General features: G+C 53.1%; 7 protein-coding genes across 7 annotated transcripts; 3 read left to right on the top strand and 4 right to left on the bottom strand.

The window, feature by feature from the left end:
• Positions 1-621: 621 nt before the first annotated feature.
• On the bottom strand, positions 622-1,237 carry CTF1_1 (Transcriptional activator of fatty acid utilization; the record flags this gene model as incomplete). The annotated part of the gene is made up of 3 exons (XM_065757481.1): positions 622-665; positions 708-805; positions 831-1,237. The coding sequence occupies 3 exons, from the start codon at positions 1,235-1,237 to the stop codon at positions 622-624; spliced, it is 549 nt and encodes a 182-aa protein (XP_065613824.1).
• A 4,864-nt stretch (positions 1,238-6,101) lies between these two features.
• Positions 6,102-9,252, bottom strand: MCD4 (Glycosyl phosphatidyl inositol anchor synthesis; the record flags this gene model as incomplete). Its single annotated transcript, XM_065757480.1, is given in 7 exon segments — positions 6,102-6,928; positions 6,981-7,089; positions 7,153-7,264; positions 7,318-7,505; positions 7,558-8,113; positions 8,127-9,114; positions 9,183-9,252. The coding sequence occupies 7 exon segments, from the start codon at positions 9,250-9,252 to the stop codon at positions 6,102-6,104; spliced, it is 2,850 nt and encodes a 949-aa protein (XP_065613823.1).
• A 1,426-nt stretch (positions 9,253-10,678) lies between these two features.
• On the bottom strand, positions 10,679-12,144 carry N0V96_005721 (uncharacterized protein; the record flags this gene model as incomplete). The annotated part of the gene is made up of 3 exons (XM_053189660.1): positions 10,679-10,893; positions 10,944-11,342; positions 11,394-12,144. The coding sequence occupies 3 exons, from the start codon at positions 12,142-12,144 to the stop codon at positions 10,679-10,681; spliced, it is 1,365 nt and encodes a 454-aa protein (XP_053053113.1).
• Positions 12,145-13,102: 958 nt separating this feature from the next.
• On the top strand, positions 13,103-14,548 carry MSP1 (mitochondrial dynamin GTPase Msp1; the record flags this gene model as incomplete). Its single annotated transcript, XM_053189661.1, has 4 exons — positions 13,103-13,216; positions 13,276-13,558; positions 13,623-13,995; positions 14,047-14,548. The coding sequence occupies 4 exons, from the start codon at positions 13,103-13,105 to the stop codon at positions 14,546-14,548; spliced, it is 1,272 nt and encodes a 423-aa protein (XP_053053114.1).
• A 1,082-nt stretch (positions 14,549-15,630) lies between these two features.
• STR3 (cystathionine beta-lyase) lies at positions 15,631-17,018 on the top strand (the record flags this gene model as incomplete). Its single annotated transcript, XM_053189662.1, has 2 exons — positions 15,631-16,875; positions 16,947-17,018. 2 exons carry the CDS (start codon positions 15,631-15,633, stop codon positions 17,016-17,018), a joined length of 1,317 nt encoding a protein of 438 aa, XP_053053115.1.
• Positions 17,019-17,512: 494 nt separating this feature from the next.
• TMS1 (Membrane protein tms1) lies at positions 17,513-19,079 on the bottom strand (the record flags this gene model as incomplete). Its single annotated transcript, XM_053189663.1, has 3 exons — positions 17,513-18,815; positions 18,872-18,951; positions 19,029-19,079. 3 exons carry the CDS (start codon positions 19,077-19,079, stop codon positions 17,513-17,515), a joined length of 1,434 nt encoding a protein of 477 aa, XP_053053116.1.
• Positions 19,080-21,158: 2,079 nt separating this feature from the next.
• N0V96_005717 (uncharacterized protein) lies at positions 21,159-23,030 on the top strand (the record flags this gene model as incomplete). Its single annotated transcript, XM_065757479.1, has 4 exons — positions 21,159-21,248; positions 21,336-22,300; positions 22,358-22,491; positions 22,546-23,030. The coding sequence occupies 4 exons, from the start codon at positions 21,159-21,161 to the stop codon at positions 23,028-23,030; spliced, it is 1,674 nt and encodes a 557-aa protein (XP_065613822.1).
• Positions 23,031-23,634: the final 604 nt, after the last annotated feature.

The following is a 23,634-nucleotide window of genomic DNA, read 5'->3' as shown; positions in this document are numbered from 1 at the left end:
CTGGGATGGACGGAGGCAGCGGAGCCTGTTGATTATGGTGGTGGTGGTGGCTGGCCTGGCCGGCTGGGTACGGGGAGTGGGAGTGGTGTCGGTGTTGGAGGTGGTGGCCCTGCTGCTGCTGCTGACGCTGGTAAGGCTTCTGGTACTTCTTCTGGTGCTTCTGATGTGTGCGAGGATTGTTCAGGTGGCGTGGGTGCGGGTGCGTGTGCGGGTGCGGATGCGGATGCGGGTGGAGGGGGGGTGAGGTCAGCGAGAACAAGGAGTGGTGGGAGTGGGAGTGGGCAAATGGTGTTTCCCCTGATGCTGATGCGGGTGCTGGTGCTGGCGCCGGTGCTGATGCTGATGGGAAGAGGATGGGCCTGTGGGACGTGGAACTGGGGGCGGTGGAGCTGCTAGTGCCGGAGCTGTTGGGGCTGGAGATTGATGAGATGGAATTCGGAAAATGCACTTCTGCCGAATGTCCTGCGACTCCTGATGATGTTGCTCCTGTTGCTCCTCTAACAGGTGATGTTGTTGCCAGTATTGTGGATGATGCCGAAAGAGAAAAAGATGGGTCAGTAGTAGATCCGGAACCTAACACAGGTTGAGGCCCGGGAAGGTGCAATGCAAACGTGGGGACCTCTACAACTCTTGCCTCTCTTCCTTCTTCTCCTTCTCCCCCTGCACTGCAACTTATATCCGTTGATGTACCCGTATCAAACAACAACTGATGTTGCTCCGTCCGTTCTTCTTCTTCTTCTTCTTCTTCTTCTTCTTCTTCTTCTTCTTCTTCTTCTTCTTCTTCTCCTTGTTGGCTCTGCTGCGGCTGATGGAATGGGAAGAGCACTGACGTGGGATTGGACTCGCTTTGTTGCCGCAGACCGACAATCGCGCTGTAATTGTTCTCTGTCAGAATCCCAGATTCGGCCGCGTCAACCTGAGCCGCTGGAAGGTCAATGTCACCGTCGATGCCGAGGTCAAGGCTGAAGGTCAAGTTCAAGTCCAGGTCGCGGCTGACGTGATGGTCGAGGCTGTGCTTTCGAGCCTCACTGTCGGTTTCTTTGCCCAATTCTGGAAAGCCAGTGTCTTGTTTGGTCTCTTCTGCAAGTCCAAAGTAGTTTTGCTGCGATAGTTGTTCGCTTCGCTGATAGTGTTGATGGGTTTCCTGTTGCTGCTGCTTCAATAACACAACTCCGGGGAACTCAATGTCGCCGTCCTCTTCAAGATTCGGCACACTTGGCCACTGGAGCACAGCCATCCAAATTTGGTCTCAGGAGATAGGTGACCTCCTGACCCTTGTGAGGATGGTTATGCTTTGTCCGGCGTGTCTTGCTGTCGTGTAACTCGGCTAATAGGCTGCCGTGTACAACGGTCAGTACTTGATCGTGCTGTTCTCTTTGCGTAGGAAGGATCTCATCCGGCCTGCCTAGATTCTAAGTTGATTTGTAAAGAGAAAGAGACATGAAGAAGAAGAGAAAAAAAAAGATAAAAAAACAGAAGACAGATGGTGATGAAGTTCAACAATGAGTACAACCACCGCGAAGGGCGACTCTGAAAGGGTCGCGTACCTTTCAAGTAAACTACAACAAACAATATCCCTACAGAGCTGGAGCTGCTGTCATGTACTTTGGTCTAGAACCCGGTTTTCCTACTCAGATACCCTGTTGTCCTTTGGTGGGCGCTACTAAGGTAGATTTCTTGGTCTGAAGATCGGACAGAGTTGTCGCCTGTAGGTTTGAAGCTCGGCCGATGACGGGATATCAGAGATCGGGAAATCAGAATTCAACCAAGTTGTGCCGCGCCCAGATTCCCGCTGCATCTGCCGGTTTGCCGCTGCTCGGGTTCCTTGTTGAGCAAAGCCCCCTCTTCACATTACTGGTCTGTTCACCAGCAAAGACAGAAAAGGCAATCAGCTTTAGCTTCACAGCATAGAGCCCTTGGCGTTTCTATCGCTTGCTGTCGTCTAGCTCCCAGGTTCAACGTTGTAGGCGACCCACTGTCGTGGTATGTGGCGATGCGCTGCCCTCTTCTCTCCACGTTGACTCGCTACTTTCTCGATATCTCGCAATCGGCTCCCGTGTAAGTAAGGTAAAACTCGTCTGCCCTTGTCCCAGGACGATCTGCCTTGTGTCCGTGTCACAAGGCAAGAGTCGTAAGGCTAGGTAGGTATCACGGAGGGAGGTCCGGCTAGTCGTCTGGTCCCAGCTTCGTTTTTCTCAAATATCGGATCCAGTCATGGCTCGGCGTGTTCCCACTTTGAAGACCGCAGCGGGACCAAAACAGGCGTTATCTTGCGTTTCTTTCTTTGGTGACCTGCGGCTATGCTTGCTTTTGGGGCTTGGGTGTTTTAGTCCTAGACAAAATACGCGTGAACGGGAGCGAGCCATCGTCTATTATAGACATCGGAGATGATGACTGGAGTCTGGAAGAAAGGATCCGGCTCCTCGAGCTGCCACCAACACCAAGTTCCCAGGTACAACGCATAAACAGAATCACACCGTCTCCGTCCTTGCTTTAGCATGTGGTTTCTGCGTGACCAGTGACCAGTGTGCAGTGTCGAGTGCCAGGTTTCGCCTCTGCCGCCGCCAATGGTTCAGCTTGATGGTCCCCTTGGCTGTTGACGCCGAGATTATGGTCTCGTGGGTAAGTGTGGCAGCCTCGACGGAGTGTGTACCCAAGGCCGGTGGAATGGAGCGAGAGGAAAAGCCACAAACGTTTACGGGGCAAGCATGTGAGACTTTTCAAACGGTGCTATTCAGTGCTGGCAGGATCGCTGCCCCTCCCCCGCCAACGTCTTTCCTGGTCCCGGCTTCCGGCGAAGACGGATGATCGTGTGCCATGGCCCGCCCAAAGTCCATATGTAAAATGTCTAGGGTACGTAGGGGGTTGGAAAGTGAAGCAGCCGGACATGAAGCAGTGTTTGTTGCCGTAGGTGGCAGTAATTCAGAATCCAACCCACGCCACTGGTTGAACAGTCATGCGCCAATCCATGTTGGGAACGAAGGAGAGTCGAGACTGAGGAGGTGAATCCACTCCTTCCGCTCCTCCTCGGCCATCCATTTCGAATATGATTCTTTTAGCCCTCCTCGGACCGGATAGGTAGGACCCATGGCCATTGGTGGTGAAAGACGAGGGTGAGGATGACGTGGGTGAGTGCGAGGGTGAGGCTGGGCGTAACCCGCTACACTAGATCTGGGGTAAAAGAGATGGAATTGGCCGTGATGGACGGGGGATGGACTGCTAAGGGTGCGGGTTGCGGGATTGTGGTTGCAGAAGACACCCCGCCAGGCTCACGGCAAGGCAAGGCAAGGGAACCTGAGGGCCTGCAGGGGCCAAGCGCAGGCCCGTAAAAATTGTATACTAATACTAGGTACCGTGGTACCCCATATACTAAGGTACTACCTACCTTAGATATACTGGGTATGTACGGAGTAGCGTACGGAGGACTGCGGAAGGGGCGGGATACAGGCTGGGCGCGCGCGCAGATGCGGGTAAGGAACAGGAACGGTGCGGTGCGGGCAGCGGTACGGTGATCAGTCGTTGGTGATGAACTCCTGCTTATTCGCAGAACCCCAAGTAAGCCAAGACACGACTGGATAGAGACTACATACAAAAGTAAGTACGGATAGTGCCTGAAGGAATCGTCGTCGGGTCGCGGTGAGGGTATGGATCGGGGGTATGCTCCGAAACGGTCTGGTCCGCGCATGTATTGCCTTTTTAGGCAAGGACCACGCTTTGCTGTGTGTCTCGATTCTCCAAAGTGGATTTCTTCTTTTGCAGCGCCCAGAAATCCTGGAGGTGCCGAGAAAAAGCATATGATCACGACCTCGACTGCATGGCCGCGCTGCTCTCTGTGCGTCTAGTCTCCATCATGCAGCGTCAGCGTCTTTCAGCTTTCTCAATAGAGTGACCTCCTTTGAATCGTCCAGCTTCTGCTTGATCACTCTAAATGGGGGAAAGGGCAACAGACAGAAAAGGCATACCTACATAGATGAGCTCACCTCTCGCCGGGCTCTTCCGATTGCCGGGCAGCATCTCCCTGGCGATGACAAGGGTACCGGCGCACACGGCACCACCACCTCCACCACCACCATTACGATTATTAAAGATCCAGAATTGCCATGGCGATATGCTTAAGTGGTGGACTCGAGAGTTGGCGTGGCGCACGGCACTCCCCCAGAGTGGAAGGCACTGACTTTGCGACAAGAAAGTTCATTAGTCTACTGTGTAAGTAGGTAGACGAACTGCTCGAGGGTTCCCGCGCGCGGAACCCGAGCAAAGAATGGCACCAAGGTGACTGGGATACTAGCTGTACGGTTTTACCTAGTGTGCCGCCGATGTACTTCTTTGGCGTGTATGTGCGTGTGTGTGTCGTGTGTCTGTCTGTAAGTAGAGTGTGTGTGTGAGTGTCAAAGTGTGCCAATATCTGTAAGTGCTGCACAACAGGTGACAAATGATTCTGTCCAATATTGGGATTCTAGACGCCGCAAACTTTCCAGGCCGTTACTGCGTTTGTCTTGGGAACTTGGGATGACTGCGATCCACGATCGTCCGGAGGAACGACAATTGAACAGTATCTGTATCCCCGCGCTGTTTACCAGTTTGGCATCTTTGTTGGGTAATGCAGTTTCTTCCATTCGATATTCCTCCTTTACTTCCTCTTCCTCCACGAACTGTTGCTTCCAGAGGTTGCCGGCTTGCATTGAATACCTGGATCTGTTCCCAACATAACTAGAGTTTTCCTGATATCAGAGCATACATTCCCATGACTTGTAAAGCTGTATCGTATGCGTACCGTATCGTATCGTGCGATTTCCTCTCAATGCGAGATCCTGTCTGGGTCGATCACTTGTGCTAGTGGAGCTGAAGAAGACCACATCATACGGCCTCTCATCTTGGCATGTAGCTTTGTAGGTAGACTGCTACTACCACTCTTTAACTCCACTGCCGGATATATTCTCCGTCTTGCTTCAGATTGACGAGTGTCCCTGCAGCCTCAGCGCGTTTACGCCCGTCCTTCGTCTCACGACGTATTTAGCCCAACTCATGCAACCCTTCCCCGCCGTATCACTCTCACCTACCCATGCAGGCAGCATCATGGGATAGGTGAGAGAGAATTGCATGTAAGTACAAACAACCTAATGATGACCAAAACGGGATTCTCCAGTTCCTCGATAATATTCGCGAGTAAACCTACACGTTTATGGGACTAGTATATGAAATCCAAGGTTGTTGCAACCACATCACACACGCAGACAAAGAATGAAACGTCCCAACCAAGGGCACACTAATACCCCAGTGTTCGACGTAGGTATTGAAGCACACAGCAGAACCAGAGTACGGGGTGAGTGCTGGGCCCGGTATGGGCTGCTACGTCTTTACCTACTTCCCCGCATTATCTCCCCGAGATCACTCAACTCCACGTAAGATCACCAATGGCTAGTCCGGCACACTACACTAGACATCCTGTCATTGCCGCGTTTGTATTATGTTCCTTGCAGGACCAAATGGCAAGTTGGCCGTAGCTCCCCGACTCCCCTTTCCAACCCGCAATATTCCCCCTTACCCCTGCTCATACCATCCCCCCTTTACAGCTTCCCGCCCCTTCCATACGGCCGATATACTAACGTGACTAACCTATATCCCGGGACAGCCCTTAATATCACCGGGGCTTCACGGGTTTGAACCTGTACTATGATCTCTTCTATCTGGACGATGCCGAGGCACATTGATTCAGTGGTTGGAGAAGGGGGGGACAAGAAGTCGAAAGCCAAGAAAGTTTCATCACTTAACAAGAAAGGACAACCACGTCTCTGAAGCCAAAGACAAGAGCTTTCCCCATAGACGACGAGTGTGGGGTTCAAGCATGTCATTGGCACTCAAGCCGGTGAATAAACGGCACGTAGAAACGTCAAGCTCACAGGACACGGCTTGCCAAGCTCATTCCGGGTTCTACCGGGAGTCTGCGATTTCAAGGGTTTCCAGCGGACTTTGTTTCCACACATCTTGATTTAGCTCAAAATTCGGGGTATCAACAGGCATTGTGATAATAAATCAGTATCTGATGCCATCATATGTACATTATCCTCCGCCCCCACCGGAACCTTTGAAAAGTTCTCCCCTTATAGCTTTGCACCAGCACCTGATGTCTTTCCGTTGCCGTTGGCGATTGTGCCTCCGGCGGAGGTAGATGCCGCCGCAGCCGTTCCGTTCTGTCCGGTCTTTGGTTCAGACCCCTCGACCTCGATGCCACTAATGAACAGGGCGCTCACACCCTCAAGGAGCGCCACGAAGACGCATAACAGACTGGCAATGACAAAGTGGCTAATGGTCGAGCCGATCTCCAGCCAAGAGCCCTCATCCTTGACCACCCAGAAGAAGTATAGCGTGAGGACGTCGCTGATGGCCATGACAACCATGAAGAGAGAGGAGGGCGCCACGCCAAGTCTGACGTTGAGGATTCCGAGGTTCGCCGATATGAGGGCGAACGGAATCATGAGCTTGACGACGAGCAGTGCCCCCTGGGAGAAGGGATCGAAGATGGGAATCAGGCGGTACACGCTGTCCAGGCTGAAGGACGAAACGGAAGCCACGTTCCCAGTACTGAAGAAGGCTGATTGCAGTAAGACGAAGAAGAACAGACACACTCGCGCATCGGCGAGAGTCAAGGCTCTAAAGCGTGATGTGGACACCTCCTGTGGCTTACTGGCGGTGTCTTTGGAAGAGGAGCGTCGATCTTCCTCAGTGCCCTTGCTGAAGACGAACACGCGATGTTCTAGACCGACCCAGGCAACCAGCAAGGCACTGAAAGCCACGTAAAAGACGCCCTCGTAGGAGATGGTCAGAATTACGAAAGTCGGTGCACAGGTCAAGAACATGGTCATCAGACTGTGCTTGTAGTGGCTGTTGGGCTGCAGACGTTGAGCCAAGGGCATGAGCAGCGAAATAACTAGACAAGGGATTAGCAATGCCACAAAGCTATCCTATCCTCGAACACTTACCCAGAACAATCCAGCCGACGACTTGATTGCCCCGAGGCAAGCCCGCCTTGGCCTGAAGAGAGATGGCGCTGGATCGAGTGACCACAATTGCGAGCAAGATCAAGCCGATCTGCAAGGTCTTTGGTTAGCCTTTGTTGTCTCGTAGCACTTCAACTTCTGCATAGTCCCTTACCTGGACACCGGTCAAAGCCCTTGATATCGGCAGAGCTGGCTTCGCCAATAGTCTGTCCTCCCAGATAAGATACGCCAGACCAATGGCGGCCATGACGATTCCACCGGCCACACTGCCATGCGTTAAAATGTGAGTCCCAGTATGGATGATATGGGGCGAACGTACATTAAAGGAATATCCTCTGACTTCATGGCGGGGAGCAATGTAAACACGCTCATGACCAAGCATGAGAAGAACCAGACAACAGAAAGCAGAGAGTTCAGCTGAAGGAACCTCAAGCCATACGTCATGGGCCAGAAAGCCGCGAGAACGTAGATCACGGTGAGGACCTCGCGATGAATGTATCCCAGAGCCTATGCACCTGTATTAGCAACGTCCGCCGGTTGAAGAAAAGATCCATCTTACCAAAGACACGATAATACCTATGTAAGCCACAAGGTTCAGCAGGAACGAAAATACACTCGCTCCAGTCTTGATGTGCCCAAAGAGAACCTTTCGGCCCTCAATAAGAGAGCTGCGCCTAGCCCATACTTCCTCCCAAAAGACGACGGGGAAGAAACCATAGGCATAATAGGTGATCGGGGACTTGGAAATGATGAAGGATGCGTACAGCGCTGCAAGGACGGAGCTGAAAGCCGTCGTGCCAAGGGTCGTACGCGAAGGAAGCTGGCTGCCACGCAGAACATGCAGATCAACGACAATCGTCAGCGCGAACGCCATCCAACCAAGGTACCCAATTGTGATCAGCGTGCGGAGGAACAGCCAATCGTAAGTCTGGAGGTATCTCAAGCCCTCCAGGGCAATCTTCATGAGAGCTGCAGACTCTTCGATGGCCTCTTCGTAGTTACCAGCGTCAACCAAGCGTTGAATAGCGGCCACTCGGCGCTCAGGGGCCAAACCTGCGTCACTCAAGGGCTGGAATGGTCGGTAGCGGAGCTCCGTGGCCTTCTTTTTGTTCTTCCTTAACCCTGTACATCTCCAAAATTTCACGAGCGTTGATAAGGGCCGCTTGCGCCTTCTCCTCGATACTCGACGAGACGTAGGACAAGGGCAGCTCGCCGACAGAGTTGGCAGGGAACTCCACACCGATCAAATATGCCATCAGAGCAGCGATGTCAGCTTGCGCCACATCGTGTCTCTTAATCTCGTCAAGATGCCAGTCTGCCGAGTACCCGTCGTGCCCGGGGGCAACAGAACCGGAGGACAGCACCGGCGGGGCAATGCCAGATCCCCAGGTGATCAAGGGGGTGCGAGTATTGTTGGGATGGCCATCGCCGTGGCTACCCCAGTCACTCATGCCGTGGTCGGCAGTGAAGACGAAGGCGGTCCGGTCATCGGCGTAGAAGTTCTCAATCATTTCTGTAATCTCCTTGACGCCTTGGTCCACAACTTTGATATTATGCAAGTATTCCTTCGAGTAGGGACGGTACGAGTGTCCATTGGTATCCAGGCCGAGCAGATGGAGGAAGAAGACGACTTTGTCTTGGCGCAAAGCGGCATCAAGGGTCTCGTTCTTGGCAGCATCAGCAAAAAGCTCCTTGACGTGGTCAAAAACCCAGAAGTCCAATTGCAGCGCATCTTGACTGAAATCCTCAAACTCGTGTCCGTATGTGTAGGAATCGACGCGCCCGGGAACAGCGCCCTGCTCAAACATGGGCAAAATATCGGGGGATCCCCAACTCCAGGTATGACGGCTCCGGTTGAAGACACTGTCGAAGTTTACGGGGTTGAGCTTCCAGCCGGTCGCCACGGCCGAGACATCTTCATAAAGACCGGCGATGAGCGCAACGTGGCCAGGGCGAGATTCAGTCGGTACGCGCGTGTGTGACACCCCAAAGGTGCCATGTTCAAGAACGCGGGATCGTAGGAAAGGGGCGAGGGGTCGCGGGGTTAAGTCATCCTCGGACTCGGGGTAAGGGTCGGGAAAGGACTGGAAAGCCTTGTCTGCTCGCAAACCGTCACCTGGGAGAGAGTATTAGTATCTTGCACCAGCTAACACGCGGTATTCGAGAAGATGGGCGAGCGCATACCCACGAAAAGAACCAGACGGTCTGCAGGGGCCTTGGAGTTTTCGAGCCGTTCGATTTGAACAAGCTTCATGCCCGAAACAATGGGACTGACGAAGTAAATGTCAAAAATCGAATAGATATAGACGAGGTGAAAGATGACAGCGACGGCTAGAAAGCCGGCGCGCGAGGAGACTGCCATCACAGACGAATGGCCAGGGAAAGACGTCTTCTCTTTGCTGCGTTGTGTCTCTTGTGATGTCTGTCTTCTCCTGTGCCCTAAAGGAGTGGGAGTAGCTCAATCAACGAGGATCTGGGGTATGACACGCCCAGAGTGGGTAACAGGCGAGGGAATCCACTCGCTCAGCGCCAGAGTCGATTAGTCTGGTGGATGACGGGATTAAAAGAATGAAGGGGAAATGTTCAAGAGCTCTACAAAAGAGAGTGAAAGCGCAGTCATCTCAAGGCTCGCGCATTGCTCCTATAAAAAGAGTATAATACAATGCTGTTGATGCGCAACGCTGGACTTTACTCATGGAAAATGGGGACGCAGCCGTCTCATCTAGCTCAATGCAGTCGATATCCAGACCAGGGTTGACAGTCGTCCCGCTTGTTGCATCGACGCGGAAATTATTGGATTTCGCGACACGTCTCCCCCAAATTGACGACGTGTAGGGATGACGGACCCACATTGGCATCGGTGGCCCCACGCCATGGAGCGGGAGCGGCTGTGTGCATGTAGCGGGGCTTTTACAGCTTCCATCCTGGATATAATACTTCGAGGTGTCGCCTTAGTCTACCTGTCTACCTACCTTAGGGGCAGTGTCCGCGACTTTAAAGACACCTTGATTATTGCCTACCTAGTACTTATTAATAGCATAACAATGGAAGATTGAAAGTGCCTGGTTTTGCCCACGTGTCTACATCATTGTCACATACATGGCTAGGCACAGATATATCTAGACATATATACAAGTTGGTTGGAATGCAAGAATTCCTTCAAGCCACTCCCCCTATTGAGCATTGCATTCACAAAGCAACTTCCCGCATTGCTAAAAGCGGATTGTTCAACACGACCATTGAGGTGTAGTTTGCTGCTGGGACATCAGGGTGCTCACCCTCTGACAGGCCAGTCAACCGGTACCTACCTTGTCGAGCTGCTTTTCTTGAGAACCTCTGTGGATAATGTACGGAATACCTGCTAAGGTAGGCAGTCACAAGGACAGCTCTTGGCCTTTGGTGCTCCGTATCCATTTATTGGCAAGGGAGCAACAAACTCTGCGAGTCGGGGGTAGACCAGTTGATTCACGCACTACCCTATCCACTGAGCTATCGGCTCCAATGTATCCGCCAAAGTCAAAATCCTCAGCAGCTTTGGGCGGCATTTGCACGTCCCGAAACCACACGCGAGAAATAAACACAGTCTCTAAGGGGTATCATATCGAACAACTTCAAATGCTTCCCGCCCGCCCGTCTCATCCAGCTTCTCGACTTCCACAACAGTCCTTACACAAGCCCCTTCAGTCCAGCCGCTCCGTCAGAGACTTGATGACACGCGCGTAGAACTTCGCCGCCTGTGGCCGAGGGAATTCGATCTCTTCGACAAGGAAGTCAGGCAGCATGTCGATGAGTTCGCGATCTCTGTTGGAGTCCAGTTGTGGCTTGTACGTGAAATGAGCCTCTTCGTAATTTTCGCCAGAGCTTTCGTTCTCAACTTCAAGTTTGAAGTGAAGGGCTGCGGAGGTTAGTATGATGAGATGACTATTGGTAGAGACAATGACTTACTTCCGTTTCTCCCAGTTTGTATGCAATCAAAAACCTGACCTGCCGAGTCACGCTTGGTAACCCTGACAATCAAGCCTGTCAAATCGCCATAAAGGTCCTCTTTCAACTGTCCCGTTTGCACAACATCCGCGCTAGCGATGGCTCTGGCAGCTGCGCTTGAACCTTTGACGGCACTTCCGGGTATGACCTTGGCACTGGCCGCAGCTTCGGCAGACCTGCTCGCGGCTAAGCGCGTTGTCAGGGTCTTGATTTCCTGCTTTGCCTCGCTTAGGGAAGTCGTCAGAGCTGACACCTTTGCGTCCATTTCTTCCAGTTGCTTTTTGCGTTGCTGCCCTTCTTTGGCCAAGCTACGTTGCTCTGTAAGGTCAGCCTTGAGATGCGCAATGAGCTCGTTTGCAGCTTCATCCGATTAGTAACTTGTTGCCCCTACGCCTGGTCTTTGGTACTCACTTGTTGCTCTTTCTTCACTCTCCTTTTTGAGATTATCAAAGTTCCGTTCTGCTGCCTTAACCCCGATGTCCCGAAGATCGCGGTATCTCGCCTCCAGGTTATCGTACTTTCTAATTGCGTCGCCCAAGCGCCTCCTGATTTGCACATCACTAGCATCCAAGTCCGGATTGCCGCTCGTCCGATGACCGCGATGCGTTGACGGCTTTGGTACCGGTAGCTCATCGAATTGGTCATCGGCTTCCGTATCGACGTCCATATCATCTTGGGCCTGCGTCTCTGGAATTTCAGATTCATCACTTCGAGTGACCTTTGCTCCTGCACAACGCCCTCGCTTAGTCGATTTTGCGTTTTCCTTCATAGTAGAACTCGGTACTCTTTTCGATGTGTCTGTAGTCGTCGCTATCTTGGCTGCTGTCTTCGGTCGCCCTCTAGTCTTCGCTGTCGTCGTCGTCACCGCTGGGGCAGTGTCCTCTTCCGATTCGGCCATGCTGTCGACATTCGACGCATCATCGTCATCGTCCTCGTCCTCGATATCCTCCTCTTGGATCTCGATCTTCTCGGCAGCCTTGCGGCCTCGCTTCGAAATCTTGCCGCTTGCCTTGCTAGACGTGTCGTTGATGGCCTCTTCTCCAGCTTTGCTAATCGCTGCTGCAAGTTTTACAGCCGCGCGACCCTTTGTAGCCTTCTGGGCAGGCTTCGTGACTTTGTTGGCAGCTGGTGGTCTGCCCCTAGCCTTCTTCGCCGGCGACATTTTGATTGGGTTTGAGGTGATGATCTTGGCGCCGGAGACAGACGGTCGTCGGAGTTTGTGTTCGAGTTCGAAAGTGCAGTCCGCTGTATTCACACTGCGGCTTGGATTGGAGGCTACTGCGAGTTGGCGAGGTGTATAGGCAAAGCGCAAATGTCGACAGAGTAGCCAACGCGCTGGGGAGAAACGTTAGGTGTCGCGCAGGAGTCGTTCGCAATTAATCGGCGTGGAGAAAGTGCGCGTGCATCCAAAATACGGAATAACGCTTGTTATGCACTTAGACTGAGGTGATTGAGGTCAGACGGGTGGGTTGGTCTTAACGGCGGGTCAAAATACCAAGGTCGGAGCTGAGGGGCAGGCGAGCGAAGTTGGAAATACAATTTGCGATAAAAAAGTAAACAAAGCCGCGGTGCGACAGCGACCCCATACCCGGCGTTGGTACCTTAACTTTGGTGCCCCTACCTCAGCAACCTACCTAGGTGAGCAAGGCGGGCCGCGGTAAGGACATGCTTAGGTACCGTATCCCGGTACCTGGGTGGTGTACTTACCTATCGCCTTATCTAGGTAGTTAGGTACTACCTAAGGTAGGTAGGCGCACCACTGCCGCTTCGCATGTGGCGGTGCGCTCCCCTGCCGTGGACAGTGTGGCTTGAAGATTTTACTGGCCACCCTTCTGAACCGCGGGTGGCGTTGTCGGCTCGAATCAATTCTCTGGGGTGCTGGACACGTCTATCTCGTTGCCGGCTGTAATACTCCATCCCGTCACTTGGACACGCTCCTACCGAACCACCGGACGAATTTCTTTTCCCAGCGCGACAGGGAGAGGATTCCTTCCTGCTCACGAGCACTACGATACTTGCCGTAGAACCCATATCAACACACGTCAACAAACCACCGAGGATTCCCGAACTAGTCTGTGTCGATCGTACCGTGTCGGCCCTCTGCCGCAGCGCCAACACTGATGACGGGCGACCTCGACCGTTGGCTGGGTTCCGTCGGAAAGCTTCTTGGTATGGGTGATCGAAAGAAGGGCCTGGGCGATTTTGCCCTCGACTTACTCTTGGTTGCTGGTATGGTGGGTAGACAAGATCATCAAGGGCACATGTCAAAAACTGAATCATAACCGCGCTCCAGATGGCAACCGGCGTTTACCTTGCAAGAAATTTCCTTTCTTCCCTCACGAATACCCTCGCCGACCCCGATCGAGAGAAACACGAGCAAGCCCGGCTACAGGCCAAGGCTCATCTAGAGCGCTTGCGCAAAGGCAAGAATTCGGGGAAACCTGGCGAAGAACCATCAGATGACAGCAGCGTTTCTCGTCGCGGGCCTAAGCCGGAAGAGTTGGTGTTGAATGAATATGAGAACCTCATTGCGCTTGAGATGGTGGCTCCAGAGGATATACCAATCGGCTTCGCTGGTAAGTGCCCTGCCGAAAAGACGGACGAACCAGCAACAGGAACTTTGCTAATGGCGTTTAATAGATATTGGTGGCTTGGAGGACATCATTGATGAACTCAAGGAATCCGTCATCTACCCGTTGACTATGCCGCACTTGTATTCCCACGCGGCGCCGCTGCTATCTGCACCCTCTGGCGTGCTACTCTATGGCCCTCCAGGGTGCGGTAAAACTATGCTGGCCAAGGCAGTCGCTCACGAGAGTGGTGCTTCCTTCATCAACCTCCATATTTCGACAGTGACAGAAAAGTGGTATGGTGATTCAAACAAGCTGGTGCGAGCTGTTTTCTCGTTGGCTCGCAAGATGCAGCCCGCCATCATCTTCATTGATGAGATCGATGCGGTCTTGGGCACAAGAAGGAGCGGCGAGCATGAGGCCAGCGGAATGGTCAAGGCTGAGTGAGTTTTGACACTCGAATTTCCCATAGTACTCTGTCACTGACAATTTAGGTTCATGACCCTATGGGACGGACTGACGTCGTCAAATTCTTCAGGCATGCCAGCGAGGATCGTTGTTCTCGGTGCCACGAACAGGATACATGATATTGATGAGGCTATTCTTAGGCGAATGCCCAAAAAATTCCCGGTGTCTCTTCCTGGCAAGGAGCAGCGACAACGGATCTTGCAGCTCATTCTCAAGGACACAAAAACAGACCCTGAGTTTAGTGTGGAGTACATCACCAAAGTCACAGCTGGCATGTCGGGCAGCGACATCAAAGAAGCATGCCGTGATGCTGCTATGGCACCGGTCCGTGAATACATGCGAGAGCATCGGGCAAGCGGAAACTCCATGTCGAGCATCACACCAGAGAACTTCAGAGGTATCCGGACAGAGGACTTCTTTGGCCGCAAGGGTGGAGGTCAAATTCTGATGGAGAACCATGCGAAACATTCCAAGGCGTCGAGATCATCGGCAGATGAGTACGAAGATATTGTCGAAGAACTGGGTTGAATTGGCCAGGTACTTGGCTTGTATGAAAGGGAATGAAGGACGCGACAGAGGTCTACTTTAAAACGGTTGTGCTCTTTTACTAGATATGTCGGGGACATCCATACAATAAGATTGCCTGCGGTGGGCAATCCGCGCATTTCATGCTAAAATGAGACGTTTGTACAAATAAATGTACCGATACAGGGAGGAAACGGATGCCGAAATACCATCATTTTACGCCCGAGGTTCCCTCCTCTGTACACCAAGGCTGCAACGACGTCTGATTCAAATCGTCTATTACCTCAGTATTGTTGAGAAGACGCCATAGCCCTAAGGTGACAACTAGGCCAGGTACACAGGCACGCGGCACCAGAGCAAAGTCAGGTACAGACGGTAGTCAGATGTGTCAAGCATGATGCGCCGACCTTGATTGTTGCCATCCAGGAGCGCCAGGGCAGCCGCCAGTGTGCCAATCCAACGCTGCGCCTTTTCCCCGGCCAACATTCCGCTCGGACCACTACCGTGTCCCCCCCGCCGTTTCCAGGGTTCATGCCGCCCCGCCATCGCCGACTTTCGGGGCACGCTGCGCACACCGACAAATCACGTCATCAGTAAGGGCCCACACCTTTGGTTGTCCAGTGCCGTTGGAGTCACACGCTCCGTCCCCCAAAAGCCCGCCGTCGGCCCTCACTTAACGTCCCTGTAAAACTTCTCCTGTACACACCTGCAAGCTCCTATCAGCTCTCTCAACCTTTTCGTCAATTACCTCTGCTTTTCAATCGAGTACGCCGGTGCTGCGTTTGGACAATTGACTTGCTGAGCAATTCAGTCTGTCCGCGGCGACAAGTCTGGCTCTTGAAGGAGACCAGCGGTAGTACTGTACTCGATCCCGAACGCCTCCCGGACCTTCCTATCCGTCCTTCGTCCTCACGTCCCTCTCGAACATCAAGTGCGACGACATTCAGGCATCATCTGGCCAAGATCCATTCGTCGAATCGATCAACCCGAGAAAAACTCGTTCAATTGCCGCTGTCAACCAGATAAGCCGGCAGCTCTTTGATACTAGTGCTACCCCGCCATTATTACCCACGCTTTGTCTCACCATGTCTACACCGCCTAACAACGGAACGGCTTCCAAGTCTAGCGATCCCCTCAAGCGGGTGGACCTTGACGGACACGATCTGCCTCCTTCTCCCGCGCCGTCTAGCCCTCGCAACGGTCGTCGTCGCTATGCTCTCGCCACGGAGCTGGTCTACACTGACAGCAACGACCAGTATGGCGCGTCCAGCATCCCCATCTACCAGTCCGCCACCTTCAAGCAGACCAGTGCCACTGGCGGTGGGGAGTACGACTACACCAGGTCCGGCAACCCGACTCGCACTCACCTTGAGCGCCACCTGGCCAAGATCATGAATGCCACGAGGGCTTTGGCTGTCGGCTCCGGCATGGGTGCCTTGGATGTTATCTCCCGCTTGTTGCGCCCCGGCGATGAGGTGATCACCGGCGATGACTTGTACGGAGGCACCAACCGCCTTCTCACGTACTTGGCTTCTAACCAGGGTATTGTCGTTCACCATGTCGACACTACCAATGTGGAGAACATTCGTCCTGTCATCTCTGAAAAAACGGCCATGGTCCTGCTGGAGACGCCGACGAACCCTCTCATCAAGGTCGTTGACATCCCCTCCATTGCTAAGCTTGTTCACGAGGCCAACGACAAGGCTTTGGTTGTCGTGGACAACACCATGCTCTCGCCCATGCTCCTGAACCCACTGGACATTGGTGCAGACATCGTCTACGAGTCCGGAACAAAGTACTTGTCCGGACACCACGACATCATGGCTGGCGTAATTGGTGTAAACGATACCGAGATTGGCAACAAGCTGTACTTCACCATCAACTCCACTGGATGTGGTCTGTCGCCCAATGACTCTTTCTTGCTTATGAGAGGCATCAAGACACTCGCCATCCGCATGGAGAAGCAGCAGGCCAACGCTCAGCGGATTGCCGAGTTCCTCGAGTCTCATGGTTTCAAGGTTCGATACCCGGGACTCAAGTCGCACCCCCAGTACGACCTGCACTGGTCTATGGCACGAGGTGCGGGTGCCGTTTTGTCGTTCGAGACCGGCGACGCGGCACTTTCGGAAAGAATTGTCGAAGCCGCTAAGCTGTATAGTATCAGCGTCAGCTTCGGCTGTGTCAACAGTCTGATTAGCATGCCCTGCCAGATGAGCCACGCCAGCATCGACGCCAAGACCCGGAAGGAGAGGCAGATGCCGGAAGACCTCATCCGCTTGTGCGTGGGCATTGAGGACGCTACGGACTTGATTGAAGACCTCTCGCGAGCTGTAAGTGCCGTCAACTAACCCCCCCCCCCCCCCCCCCCCCCTTGAGACATACATACTGACTTTTCTCGTAGCTTGTTCAGGCCGGCGCGGTCAATGTGACCCTGGACGGATTCCACGCGACCGAGGCTGTCCAGCAGGCTTGAAGGATCTTTCGTGGAGGCGGGAACTCGACTCCCCAAGCCTGAGGTGATTGGGTCTAAGGGGAGTCAACCGCACGCGTAGTGAGTGAGTGGAAGAAAATCCACTTTCGAAATACAACGGCGTTTGGGCTCAGTACGCTCGATATGCGTTGGAAAATCAAAAAAGAAAAGGGGGCCAACGAAAAGTGTGAATAGCTTAGAGAATTCGACTACATTGTGTCGTCCTAATCTACCCAAGAATAGGATCGTTCCTTTGTTGCACCTTGACATCCCGCAAATTTTGACAGCAAATGCGTCCAGTTGACCAGATGGGGCATCATGTGCTCTCACTCCGTTCCATGTGTCGACAGCATTTTACGATCGGAGCATGAATAAACTATGGGGATAATACAATGCCATTCAACTAACTCTTCACTATTGCCTCCTAAACTATGCTTCCCAAAAACGATCCGCTCTGTCAAGGCTGAGAAACCATACAATGCTATTTATACAAATATCTAGGAAAAGTCGAAGCGGTCCGGGAGGACGACTGGAGCCACCAACGTCCAAGCATACATGGCGTAGCAGACCCAAGCGCTCACAATCTTCACCCAACTGGCCCAGTACGATCGGCCGACAGGAGCGAAGTTGCCATCGGCATTTTGGTCGTCGTAGCTCTGGGTCAACAACGTCGCGATCCATGCCGTGGCCAAGAAGAAGATGATGTGGAAAACGGTGTAGCTGTACTGCGTCTGTGAGCGCTCATCGTCACCGTGGACGCGACTGCCGCCAGCCTCGCTCTCATCGTCGGATAAGAGGGCGTCCGCCGGCAAGCTTCCCTCCTCGACGGCACGACGCAATGCCTCCGCCCGCATTTGTTTTTGAGCGCTGGGTTGGTGAGTGACGAGATCGTGCTCATCTTCCTCAGGTAGACGGATGCCGCCGGAAGAACCAAGTCCAAGGCTCTGAGTCGCCGCCCGTGTCGTAGTGTATGCAATGGTGAGCATGGTCACGACGGCGCCAATAACAACCGATGTGGTGCGGGTTCCCTGAGCGCGAATCAAAGGGTTGCACTGTTTATCATCGGGCTCCATCGAAACAGCGGACATGGTGAGGTAGGTGCAGTATACGGCAACCATGGCACCCTGGGCGAGACCGGCCTTGGGGTTGTATTCCTGGATGGTGGGATGGACTGAGATGAAAGAGATCCCAATCCACAGCAGGAGGTTGATCGTAATTGCCGCTTGGTTCATGGAGCAACCGGATCCGGCGAAGAAGATGTACTGGACGATGGTCATAGCGAGGGAAGCAAGATACATGCCCAACGTGGAGCCGATGAGAACTGTCCGCCAAACCTTGGAGTCGGTTTCCTCGATCTGCTCGAGACAATACTCGGCCCAGTTATGGGCGAGATCAACAAGCAAGATAAGGCCGAGGATCAGGAACAACATGCCACCAAACCGGGCAATGTAGGCGCCGTAGAACTGGAAGAACTCGTCGGGAATCAGGAAGGAGAGAACAATGAAGGCGAGCCACACGATGACTTTGGGCCCCCAGTAGCCATTTTGAATAGCGGCGCGAGGGTTCTTGGAAGATGTCACGCCGAACAGAAGCCCGGCGAGGATAAGGTGGAAGAGACCGAGAGCGAAGTTGAAGCGGTGGACGGCCATCCACCCGTAGCATTGGCCGTTGGGACAGTCAATCTTGACGTAGTCGAGCATAAGGTGTTCCAGCTTTTTAATAGCCCACGGGGTGAGCATGATCCAGGACAGGATCGAGTTAACGAGGAGCATGACTGCGTAGCCGATACGGGTGGCGACACTACAATGGAAGTCAGTACCGAGAGTGGTGTGTTCACGGGCTGGGTGAAGAATTACCTGTTGCCGCACTTCCCACAGGCGCTGCAGACTGCAGAGCAAGTTGCCGCACCGCAGCAACTGGCAGCGAAGCCGATGAGCTGTCAGGCGTTAGCTTGTGATGTGAAGACAGGCTCTACAAGCCGTAGAGTAAGGAATCGGAGGGGATTCGTCGTACCGTGCCCATGCTCGGCACCGCCATCAGCGGCAAGGAAAGCAAAGCACCCATGGCGCCGGTTTCCTTCTATATGTACAATCAATCAAAAAGGTGTGAATGTCGGTTCGGCGAGGTCGCGTTGGAAAGATGGAGGAGGAGTCGCGTTGGTGATGTCTTTGCGAGATGCCTTGCGTCGGCGCGGCGCAGTATGGATCAGGTAGAGAGGTACCTTGAAGGCCGGACTTAGGTGACGAGCCACAGATGGTGGGTCCCTCTGGTGGAGGCTGGGGCACACGTGAGATTACGTAGTCCCTACTGTGGCTCCCCACCCGGATCCGAGCCCCGGATTCCAGAACTCTCCGCCGAAGTCGGCCATCCACTATCGGCAATTCTGCACCGATTCCCGACATCTTTCGCCTACCTTACTTGGCACCGAGTGAAGTGAAGCTACTTACACCTGCCTTTCCTGCTCAACCTCAGTTACCTTATCGCGCCGATCCCGACGCGGGCATTTGAGAAGGCGCTGGCTAGCGCTACCCTATCATCCATTGTTCGTTCTCCAACCAGCCTTAAACGCAAGCTTCTTGTTTGAAAACCAGCTCGCCCATCGTCTCAATCCATGATTTTCTGCTTCAACCAGAAACTATCTCGTCTTACCAGTACACTTGCGTACCTAGATTCTACCTTTGATTCGCGATCCGGGAAATTCCTCAGACTGAACCGCTTATCACATTCACCCGAGTGTACCATGGTCAATGGAATGGAGACAAGACTCCCAAACAGAATGGAGGCAATCCTGTGATATTGCAGATAGCCTGTCGTGAGGGAGCGGAGTTGCTTAGTTCGACGTGGTCGTGCTGTATTGCGTGCGGCAATCTCCATCGGTGGAATCCACACTTGGAGTCTGATTCGTTGTATATGGTGCAAGTCAGTGTTGCGCAAAACGGACATCTATCTTGTCCCACTCATGCACTTCAAGAGTCCTGCGTGAAATACCCCTCGTTGTTCTTGACTTTGAGAATCTCGACAATCAAAATGGCAACTAGACTCTTTAGTCACTTGCTGATTTCGAACCGACCTCGTGGATTTACCCGCAGTGGCTTCCACTGCTGCAGGTCTCAGACTGGTGGAAGGCGAAATTATACTCACGAGAACTGTATTGTCTATTAGCGTAGCGTCTATGATGTCTTATAAAGGGATCAAGTGACTGAGCGTTCCCCATATGTCGCGCGAACTATTCCAGCGCCGAGCAAGATTAGCCGACTATGTTCGGCTGACTTATACGAAGTTGGCGACATTCACACACAACCCATTGAGACATTCAGCCCGACTGACCAGGCACACACATACCGGTAGGTGATATATTTGTTAATTCAAGTGAGCAGGCATGATGAAGGGCGACGGCGCATGGGTTTCCATATTCCAGCCGTGCAGTTGACACATGCACGCGCCACCACCCTTCCCTGCCGAGTCTGAAAGGAAGTTAAGGAAACAGAAACGCGGCGCACTCCAGCGATAGGCCAAGGTGCCGAGGAGGACATAAGTACCGGGTACGAGACCCTTTACGTAGCCAATATGTAATACGCACAGCGTCATTGGTACTCGTTACGTAGTGTATTTGTCCTTTCGGCAGGGCACTTACGGCATCTTACGGCATCGTAGCTTAGCTTTCAGGGGGATCCCCCAGGGCTCCAAATCCCTACCTTATTTCCCATTACCTTCCCAGTTGAAGTGCATGCGCGGCCCCAAAAGAATGGATTCGTGATTCCCGCCCGTAGATAAGGGATCCGATCCGGCATCGTTCCCGTTTCGTTTTCCGACTCAACGAAGCTTCCCGCTGCCCCTCGACAACCTCCATCTTTCCTCTTTCCCCTACTTCACTCTGCCTCCTTCCTACCATTCCGGTCTCTGTAGTCTTTAGACGACGCTCAAGTCTTCATGTCGCACGATAGTACACTAAAACACCAAAACACTTACCATAACCCCTGACCGTCGCAAACAGCACCCCTCTCTCTCTCCGACACTTGGCCTTCATCGGTGCCGATAATCGCTGCCGTCCCTCGCTGACGAGCAATTCTCCTTCCGCCGCCAACCGGCCAAAGCATGATATCTTGAGATCAACATTTCATCGTCGCCCAGTCTACAGAAGCAATGTCAGGTCCACGGGAGAAAGAGCTGCACCGCGCGCGGCTGGTTGCCAGCGTCGCAGCCACGGTCATTTCTCTAGCATGCGGTACCAACGTGAGTTGGCGCGATCGGAACACATCCCTGCCAGACCTACGGTCACTTTCAATGTGAATCATGAGCTGATATGTCTTTGCTTTACAGTACGTTTACTCGGCATGGTCCCCTCAGTTTGCCGAGCGATTGAAGCTCTCCTCGACCGAAACGAACCTCATTGGCCTTTCCGCCAACCTGGGAATGTACTCTTTGGGAGTTCCTGTCGGCATGCTCGTTGATCACAAAGGACCTCGCTCCGCCGTCATCATTGGCTCCGTCCTGCTCGCCCTCGGATACTTCCCGTTCCACATCGCCTACGATCGCGCGGCTGGTCCCGTGCCGCTTCTCTGCTTCTTTTCATACTTGTCCGGCCTCGGCGGGTGTTTGGCTTTCGCCGCGTCTGTCAAGACGTCTGCTCTCAATTGGCCTCATCATAGGGGGACTGCTACCGCTTTCCCCCTAGCTGCTTTTGGTCTGAGTGCCTTCTTCTTTTCGACGTTTGGGAGTCTCTTCTTCCCCGGAAACACCAGCGCTTTCTTGGCCTTACTGTCCATCGGCACTTGCGGTTTAACCTTTTTCGGTTTCTTCTTCCTACGCGTCTATCCTCATGCCACCTATCACAGTCTGCCAGCAAGCGATGGTCTTTCCGGTTCGCAGCAGCTTCGACGAACTTCGTCAGAAGAGGCCAAACCCAACCGACCCGGCTATGGGCACCGCAGCGCTCCGGTTGAACCTGGTACGTCGCCCAAACTTAACAATACCACTACCACAATCAACTCCACCGCCGACCACGAGCCGGTTCATCCCGAGTACGAATCGTCCGCGCCGTCTCGCGAGGCTGATGAGGCGCAAATCGAAGCCGTCGAAGCCGATGATTATGAGCCCGACGAGACGTCCTCGCTGGTGTCGAGCTCCTCTTCTATGCCTGGTGATGTCTTTGTGCAGAGCAGTGTTGATCTGGATCGTTCTCATCGAGTAGATATTCGTGGCTGGGCTCTTTTACGTGAAATCGATTTTTGGCAATTCTTCCTCATCATGGGCATTCTTACCGGTATCGGTTTGATGACAATCAAGTGAGTATCAGTATCTGGCTAGCCTAGAGTATTCTTTGTCATTAACAAAATCGCCAGCAACATTGGAAACGACGTAAAGGCCCTTTGGCGTCACTATGACGAGTCCGTGGATGAGGCCTACCTCATCACGAAGCAGCAGATGCACGTGTCCATTCTATCGATTGGCAGCTTCGCAGGCAGACTCCTAAGCGGTATGTTGACACTAGATTATCACTCATCCAAAGAGCTGACTCAGACTATGAAAGGTGTTGGCTCCGACTTCATCGTAAAGGTCCTTCACGGCAGTCGGGTGTGGTGCCTTGTGGCATCCAGTGCCGTGTTCTTCGTGGCGCAGCTCATGGCTCTCCACGTCACGAATCCTCACCTGCTCGGACTGGTCTCGGGCCTGTCTGGCATCGCGTACGGTTTCCTCTTCGGAGTCTTCCCTTCCATCGTGGCCGAAACCTTTGGTATTCACGGCCTGAGCCAGAACTGGGGGCTGATGACGCTCTCGCCCGTTGTGTCTGGTAACGTATTCAATATTTTCTACGGCAGAATCTACGACAGGCACAGCGTCGTGGGCCCGGATGGCGAGCGCGTCTGCCACGACGGGCTGGACTGCTATCGTGCAGCGTATCTGATGACACTGGGTGCGTGCTCAATTGGATTAGTGCTCACTCTGTGGGTCATTCGTCACCAGCGAGTGAAGTGGGCAAAAGAGGAGAAGATGAAGGCGGAGCAGGATGACTGAGATACTTTGCTCAAGGTGAATCCAAAAGTGTGGGTGGGGGATGAAAGAAGTCCAAAACTGTCCCTCACTATTCTTGACACAAAGTCGTCTCTGCGAACACGGCTGGCTGTCATGTCTTCAACATAGATTTAACGTCAACGGCCGTAGATAACTCATAGAGGAAAGGCGTTTTAGGTATCCAATTTTTTCTGATTCACGAGTATCGACACTCGCTACCACAGCGGAGATCAATGGGAAATTGTAATTCATTTTTATCCCTATCGTATACACAACTTCATTCACGGGACCAAGCAGTATGGGATCGGTGAAACTCCGTATTCAGTATTGAGAGCTTCCATCATTGCTGGTGAGCGCCATACCATAGTCGCCTTTTGCGACGAACGCCTCATCCGGACTCCTTTCTGTCGAGAGAGGAGCCCCTTACTGGGCACTACCTCTCTACACGGGGAAACCCAAGAGAACTTCATCCACCAACGTATTAAATAGGAGACACGGTGTCCCAACGTCAAACTAACAAAAAAAATTCCGCGTCGCGACATTACACAATGTCGTTTGAAGCGGAGCATCACCCCGTCCCCTATCTAGGGATTATTGTCCCACCTCA

This window comes from Colletotrichum fioriniae, assembly GCF_027942845.1.
Source record: "Colletotrichum fioriniae strain IMI 355084 chromosome Unknown scaffold_6, whole genome shotgun sequence".
Lineage (NCBI taxonomy): Eukaryota > Fungi > Ascomycota > Sordariomycetes > Glomerellales > Glomerellaceae > Colletotrichum > Colletotrichum fioriniae.
Note: the sequence above shows the minus strand (reverse complement) of the source record. Positions and strands in the feature narration are given on the sequence as shown.